An 8790-nucleotide genomic window follows, 5' to 3' on the forward strand; every position below is an offset into this window, starting at 1 on the left:
CTCTATCTTTTAAAAGTTCATTTTATTGCACAAGCATATCTTACATAAGTCTCAGTTTTTCACTTATTTGATATAAAGATATTCATGCTAGCAGCCATGGCCCACAGTATGTCATTGCTCTATTCATAGCCCCAGTAGGCCAATAATTTCACACACACACACACACACACACACACACACACACACACACACACACACATTTGCAGACCACATTTTCAAATCTTTCTAAAACTCATGCCATACAACTTGTTATGAAACTCTCCATATGATTGCTTTCCCATTTCTGATACTCTGCTTCATCTCAGGGGAACTGGCTGGTAAGTGTGAGATGGTCATTTTTGTCAGCATCTGTGTGCTTCCAGTTACACCCCCACAAACTCAATGTCCAAAGAACAAGTCATCTCTTTAAGTTATTTAAGAGTATTAGATAATAGCTATGAATTAATACCTTGTCAACAACTGACCAGTATTTAGTTTTGCTGTCATTATATCCTGTATAAAGTTTCCAGGGAACTAGCTTAGATGGCTAAGATCCCAAGATTCTTAAAAACTCATTCTTGTTGCTGACAGTGGACAATATATCAGGCAATCCTATGTATTTTGTCACTTGAAGTCACATACTCAGTGTATGTTCTGAGTATTCATACTGCTTTTAGGTCACTAATCACTAAACATGGAAATACTTAAAAATGAAAATGTTACTTTTCATCCAGTATATCTGTATGTTCCTTAGAGTATCAATCTCCACAAAGAAGAATGCAAAGTTCACTATGAATTCATAACAGAAGTTTAAAATCAAATACTGTCATTATGGAGGGCTAAAGTGATTTTTCTTGGAAATGTACAAATCTATGCAGAAAGCAGCTCTTCATCCCTTGTTACACAGATTTTCAGACGGTTGTTTTGATATGCTTAGTCTTTTGGTCTGAGTCAATTTAATAGTGATGCCTTCTCCATTTTTCTAAGCTGTATTGACACTCTTTGGAGTTCAGTACTTAGATTCTAAACTAATGCTCTCTCTTGTTGTAGGCTCCTAGGTGGACATCTTCAGATGTGATTATATATCATGTAGATACTAGAGAAATCAAGAAAGTAAAATGGGATCATCACCACGATGCATGTTGAGGAGGAGTGTAACAGAGACCAGATCAGCAGGATGTTCTAATCAGAGAAATGGAAAAGACAGAACTTACTGTGAGGAGGAGGGAGATAAATATAGAGCAAGGTAGGGTTAAGGGTAAAGGGCATAGCAGAACATGATTTGTTGGAAAGGAAAATAAGAAACTGGGTGGTTTTTTAGGTAAGGGAGAGGGAGATAAATTCAGAGAAGGATATAGTTAGGTAAAATTAAAAAAAAATTGATGTCTGAAAAGGCCATAAGAAATCATACTGGTAGTGATTTAGTTCCCTCCTAAATAACAAGGAAAGAAAAATAGTGTTTCTCCTGATATCTGGGAGTTAATTCTTTAATACTGAAATGGGATTCCTAAAGGCTTTGAATGGAATGGAAACTGAACTAGAAGCCATTTACAACCACATTTATCCATAATAGCTATATAATTAACAGAGTGTAGGACTACAATAATTGTCTCCAACTCTGTGTCTTCAGTTCTAGATTCTAGGGATGTACGGCTTCATGGAAAATAAATAATAAATAAACATAAATAAATATGAAACATAAATAAAGACGAATGGAGAGAGTTCTTGCTGATTAAAATAAGATTATCATGAATTACCAGGTGATTCTATTAGAATTATGAATCAAAGCAAGGATAGTTACAAAATAGAACATAGTAAATATTTGTAATATGAGACATACTCACCAGATTTTTAAAAATATATTTAGTGATTTTTTTGTCCCATCCTGACATGTTTGTTCAGCTGGACAATTCTGATTAATATTCTGTGCTCATCAGTACTGTTTTAGGTGTTAAATATAAAATGAGGAAAATTATATCAATAGTAAGATATTTTTAAGTCATAAGACTCAGATAAATCAGACAAAACTTTTATGTACAGATATGACTGTGAATGCATTTATTATCTGTATACTCTCTCTATATAGGAGATACATGGAGATTATCTAGTCATGTAGGCCATGATGTTCATGATGGAACACCAAAAGTTAAAGAGACAGGTTAATCAAGAGTTAGTATAGAAAATAGAGTGATGATATAGACATACTGTCTAGAGAATCACAAGTTTCATGTGTTGTATTTTTTTTCAGGAATAAGAATATGATTGCCCCATGCTCTTAAGATGAAAACACTTTCCACTTATGTTCTCATTAGAGAATGCACTTTATTTTCAAGCTGGGCTTGGATTCCTAGCCAATATGTTTCTTCTAGTTTTTTATATTTTCATAATCCTAGGTCACAGACCTAAGCCCACGGACCTGATCTCCTGTCAACTGACCTTCGTTCACATAATGATGATCCTCACTGGAGGAAATCTCATACTTACAGACATATTTGAGTCACTGAATGTTGAGAATGACATCAAATGTAAGGCAACTTTATACACAAACAGAGTGATGAGAGGCCTCTCTATCTGCATCACCTGCCTCCTGAGTGTGATCCAGGCTGTCACAATCAGTCCCAGTACCTCTATACTGGCAAAATTTAAACATAAACTAAGAAAACACATGGTCAATGCTTCTTTCTTTTATATTTGCTCTTTCAATTTTTCTCTTAGTAGTATCCTGATCTTCTATGTTGGCGGTTTTACCAACATGAGTGAGACCAAGCAGATGAAGATCACTAAATCCTGCTTAATCTTGCCAATGAACTACATCATCAGGGGAATGGTTGTAACAGTGACAATTGTCAGAGATGTGTTCTTTGTAGGAGTCATGCTGATCACAAGCACATACATGGTGATTATCTTGTTCAGGCATCAGAGGCAATGCCAGCATCTTCATAGCATCAACCATCTGAGAGCATCCCCTGAGAAAAGGGCCACCCAGACCATCTTGCTGTTGGTAGTTTTCTTTGTGGTCATGTACTGGGTGGACTTCATCCTCTCATCCTCCTCAGTCCTGTTATGGATGTATGACCCAGTCGTTCTGATTGTTCAGAAGTTTGTGATGTATGCCTATCCCACAATTACTCCATTGGTACAAATTAGTTCTGATAATAGACTAATCAATGTGTTGAAAACCTTGCAGTCAAAATGCCACTAGATTTTATTTTAGTTTTTACATATTCACTTTACATCCAACTCATTGCCTCTCTCCAGTTACCCCCTGACACAATACTTCCCCCACACCTACTTCCCCTTCTCCTCTGAGACTGCACCTCCCTCCCCACCCCAGGCATCACCCCACACTTGCACTTCAAGTCTCTGTAAGGTTAAGGGATTCCTTTCCAACAGAGGCAAGAGAGGCAGCCCAGACAGAAGAGCATTTAGAGCATTTCACACATACAGGCAACAGCATTTTTTGTGTGTGTGTGTGTTTTGAGACAAGGTTTCTCTGTGTAGCTCTGGCTGTCCTGGAACTTACTTTGTAGACCAGGATGGCCTTGAACACAGAAATTCGCCTGCCACTGACTCCAGAGTGAGTGCTTGCCACCACGCCTGGCTCAGGCAACAGCTTTTGGGATAGCAGCCACTTATTCTTTGGGACCCACATGAAGTTCAAGCTGTACATCTGTTACATATGGGGGGGGGCTACATCCAGCCCATGTTCATTCTTTGGTAGGAAGTTCAGTTTCTACAATACTCGGTGGTCCAGGTGAGTTGTCTCTGTTGGTCTTCCTGTAGAGTTCTTATCCCCTTTAGGGCAGCAATTCTTTCTCCTATTCTTCTATAACTGTTCCCAATCTCCATCCACAGTTTGGATGTAGGTACCTGCATCTGTCTGAGTCAGCTGCTAGGTGAAGCCTCTCAGTGGAAACCCATGCTATACTCCTGTTCCAAGCAGAACAAAGTACCATTAATAGTGTCAGAGTTTGGTGCTTGCCTATGGGATGGGTATCAAGTTGATCTACTTTTTGGCTGGCTATCCCCTCAGTCTCTGCTTCATCCCCCATCCCTGCATTTCTTGTAGATGGGATAAATTTGGGGTCTAAAGTTTTGGGTTGGTTTAGTGTCCTGATGGCTCCACTGGGGTTCCTGCTGGCCACAGGGGTCAGCCTCCAAGTGCTCCATATCCCCAGTGCTATGAGTTAAGGACACCACCATTAATTGTTTGGTGCTTTCCCAATCCCGTCTTCATCTCTTTCTGGAGATGCCCCCTAACTCTGCCTGTCCCTGTTGTTTGCAGATTTCCATGAATTCTTATGGCCGTCTGGTTATCTCCCATGCCCCTCACCACAGCTGACCCCAAAAAGACCCCCATGTCCTGATCTCCTCTTACCCAGTTTCTTCCTTCATCTGCCTTCTATGACTTTCCATTCCCTCTTTTAAATAAGTCTTAAGCATCCTTGCTTGTGCCCTCCTTCCTGTCCAGCCTCCTTGAGTTTGTGGAGTGTAGCACGTGCATCCTGTATTTTATTGCTAATATCCACTTATTTTTTATTTTATTAGATATTTTCTTTATTTACATTTCAAATGCTATCCCAAAAGTTTCCTATACCCTCCCCCTGCCCTGCTCCCCTACCCACCCACTCCCACTTCTTGTCCCTGACATTCCCCTGTACTGGGGCATATAAACTTTGTAAGACCTAGGGGCCCCTCTTCTCAATGATGGCTGACTAGGACATCTTCTGTTACATATGCAGCTAGAGACACGAGCTCTGGGGGTACTGGTTAGTTCATATTGTTGTTCCACCAATAAGGTTGCAGACCCCTTCAGCTCCTCGGGTACTTTCTCTAGCTCCNCCATTGGGGACCCCGTGTTCCATCCTATAGATGACTGTGAGCATCCACTTCTATATTTGCCAGGCACTGCCATAGCCTCACAAGAGACAGCTATATCAGGGTCCCTTCAGCAAAGTCTTGCTGGCATATGCAATAGTGTCTGGGTTTGGTGGCTGTTTNNGGGATGGATCCCGGGTGGGGCAGTCTCTGGATAGTCCATCCTTTTGTCTTAGCTCCAAACTTTGTCTTAACTCCTTTCATGGGTATTTTGTTCTCTATTCTAAGGAGGAATGAAATATCCACTTATAAGTAAATACATACCCTGCATATTTTTTGGGACTGGGTTACCTCACTCATAACGACACTCTAAAGATCCATACATTTTACTGAAAAATTCACAATATCTTTGCTTTTAATAGTGGAATAGTAAGTATTTCATTGTGAAGATGTATCATATTCTCTTTATCAATTTTTCAGTTAAGGAATATCTAGGCTGTTTCCAGTTTCTAGCTATTACAAATAAAGTTGGTGTGAACATAATTGAGCAAGAGTCTTTTGTGGGATATTGAAACATCTTTTAGGTATATGCCCAGGAGTGGTATAGCTGAGTCTTGAGTTAATACTATTCCTAGTTTTCTGAAAAAAAAAAAAGCACTGTCTTAGTCAGGGTTTCTATTTCTGCACAAACATCATGACAAAGAAGCAAGTTGGGGAGGAAAGGGTTTATTCAGCTTACACTTCCCTGTTGCTGTTCATTACCAAAGGAAGTCAGGACTGGAACTCAAGCAGGTCAGAAAGCAGGAGCTGATGCAGAGGCCATGGAGGGATATTCCTTATTGGCTTGCTTCCCCTGGCTTGTTCAGCTTGCTCTCTTGTAGAACCCAAGACTACCAGACCAGGGATGGCACCACCCATAACGGGCCCTCATCCCTTGATCACCAATTGAGAAAATGCCTTATAGCTGGATCTCATGGAGGCATTTCCTCACCTGAAGTTCCTTTCTCTGTGATAACTCCAGCCTGTGTCAAGTTGACACACAAAAGCAGCCAGTACAAATACCGAATTGATTTCCAAAGTGGTTATACAAGTATGTACTCTCACCAGCAATGGAGGGGTATTCGTCTTGCTCCATGTCATAGCTAGCATGTGCTCTCACTTGAAATTTTGATCTTTTAAAATACAATTAAATATGTGAACGAAATGAATAAAGATGTACAAGATGTAAAACTGGAATTAAGAGCAATAAAGAAAACAAAAATGGGGTTGATCTTGAAGATAGAAAACCTAGGGAAAGAACAAGAACTACAGACACAAGAATCATCAACAGAATACAAGAGATGGAAGCAAGACTCTTAAGTATAAAAGATACCATAGAAGAAATTGATACATCAGTCAAAGAAAATACTAAATGTATAAAGTTTCTAATGAAAAACATCCAGGAAATTTGTGACACTATAAAAAGGCTATACCTAGATGTTAGCACCAGGATACTCCAAACCCGGCCTAACCATGTGACCCTTGACCTGTGTTGCCAGGACAACAACCTTCAATCCCACAATCCACTTGGCTCACTTCCTGCCCTCACTGCTGTGACATCATTTTCTGTATAAAATAGGAAGCCACTCAATCCTCTCTCTCTCTCTCTCTCTCTCTCTCTCTCTCTCTCTCTCTCTCTCTCTTTCTCTCTCTCTCCTCTTCTCTACCCTTCTACCCACTTTGCTGCTCCCCTATTCCCACATAATAAACCTCTCCCACATGGAACACCTTGGCCTGGTCTGTTGCTTGGTTTTTCCACTCAAAATATAAAATTGGTGCCAAAACCTGGGAATGATTGATTAAGCAGAAAAACCAGCAGCCACACCAGTGCCTGGAGTGCCCAAGGGGCACTCAGTGGATGCAGCAGCAGGTACCGAACAGGACATCCAAGGTAAGATTCCCACTGCTACAAAGCCAAGCGCTCTCTCTGCGCACAGTGGCTCAGCTCACAACTTCCCCTTCCCCACTTCGAGCCAGAACTCTTGATGACCCTACCTCCTGCTGGGTTTTTTAATCCCAATCAGAAGGGATCAACTACTATTAAGCCTTTGTCCCCATTCTAGCACCTAAGTGGCTGCTTGAGAAATGGGCTCCCGCAAAGGCCAGTGGGGAAGGAGTGTGACTGTCTGCCATTTCCACCACGTGACCCACTGCTATCCCAGGGCACAGAAACTTTAAACTAAGTCAGCTGTGCCATTCCCACATGCCTTATAGGCTGGGCTTCCATGCTCCCATTTTACCGGTTTGCTAAAATCTCTCATGCAGACATCGGCACACTATTGACAGGGCCTGTCTATCGGTGGGGAGTAGCTTCTAGTTCATGGAACAGAGCCTGGCCAGCTCTGCCCAAGGACTAAGAGGCTAGACCCAGCCAACATAGCAGAGACACCGTCCATAATCTTGCTCTCAGAAGCTGATCTTTCCGTACAGGCCCCCAGTGGGTCAGTTGGAATCCCTGGCCAGGGTGGAGCACTTCCCACAGTAAGTCCGGGACTTACTGGGTAGCCACTAGAGGTCCTTGTGACGACTTGGGCACTCTAGCCGGGCTGATTTCCTTTTTGGTTTCTGAGTTGTTCTATGGGATACCACTAAGAACACCAGGAACCTCCAGAGCATGGGCAACCATGTGTCCTCAGAGAAAACCTTGAGTCCTTAAAGTTCACATCTCCTTTAAAGGCATCAAAATTAATATCTCTTTGCAATAAAGTGTGGAGTCAGTACTTACTAGATAATGGTTCTCAATGACCAATTAATGGCACCTTAGACCCAGTTGTTTTAAGGGATCTTAATACATACTGCCAGCAAGCCGGTAAATGGNAAGAGGTTACCTATGCAAAATCTTTCATCNATCTTCATTCCAATCCTGCTATGTGTTCTTCCTGCTCTCCAACCCAACTCCTGTTAGCCATGAACAGCTCCCACTGGACGATACTACAGTACTGGACCCAGTTTATGAACCACCTCCTTTCTGCCATAGGCCTGCTTCTGCGCCGTTTAGAACCCAAACTGCCACCTCAACTTCCCCCCACCGAGACTCCCCAGGGCCTTTCACCCCCAGCTCTCCCCCTCCTTCTGCACCAATTGCAGGTTCCTCTAAACGTTCTACCTTGGCAACTACTTTCACACCACCTATCACTGGCTCTAAGGCCACGACCAAAACCCCAAGCTCTCCACCCCTAGAAGAACCTGACCCAGCTACTGTCCTTCCCTTGAGGTTACAGGGGTCTGGTCAGAGTGCACATCCCCTTCTCACTGAGTGAACTCTCTCAGATAGAGAAGAGATTGGGCTCCTATACTTCTAATCCCTCTGCCTTTATAAAGACTTCCAGTATATTACTCAGTCGAACAGCTTGACTTTTCATGATATACACATGATACTAACAATTTGCTTCTCGAGGAATGCAAGCGAGTTTGGGAACAAGTGAGAGTGCATGCAGATGAGATTCACCAAACAGATAGAGCACATCCAATTGGAGTGGAGACAGTGCCTGACCTGGATCCTCAATGGAATTATAATTCCGCAGGTGGTACTGTTGCCAGGAACATGTTTGTTACATGTCTTTTGGTGGGTCTGAGAAAAGCAGCTTTAAAGCTGGTAAACTTTGAGAAACTTCAAGAGGTTATCCAAGATAAACAGGAAAATTCATCTCAGTTTTTTGGGTTTTGTTGTTGTTGTTTTTTTTGTTTTGTTTTTTGTTTTTTTGTTTGTTTGTTTGTTTGTTTGTTTGAGACAAGGTTTCTCTGTGTAGCCCTGGCTGTCCTGGAACTCACTCTGTAGACCAGGTTGGCCTCGAACTCAGAAATCCGCCTGTCTCTGCCTCTCGGGTGCTTGGATTAAATGTGTATGCCATCTCAGTTTTTAGAACGCCTTAAAGGTGCTTTATTGCAGTATACCAATGTGGACCCTGAGAACACAGAGGGTAAACAGCTCTTAATGACTCACTTCTTTTCCCA

The 8790-nt window shown here is 41.9% G+C and overlaps 1 protein-coding gene across 1 annotated transcript; it reads left to right on the forward strand.

Moving 5' to 3' along the window:
• The first annotated feature begins 2278 nt into the window (after positions 1–2278).
• LOC110316670 (vomeronasal type-1 receptor 100-like) lies at positions 2279–3181 on the forward strand. The gene has a single exon (XM_021191103.1). It carries the CDS (start codon positions 2279–2281, stop codon positions 3179–3181), a length of 903 nt encoding a protein of 300 aa, XP_021046762.1.
• Positions 3182–8790: the final 5609 nt, after the last annotated feature.

Source organism: Mus pahari, chromosome 2 (genome assembly GCF_900095145.1).
Source record: "Mus pahari chromosome 2, PAHARI_EIJ_v1.1, whole genome shotgun sequence".
Classification (NCBI taxonomy): Eukaryota; Metazoa; Chordata; class Mammalia; order Rodentia; family Muridae; genus Mus; species Mus pahari.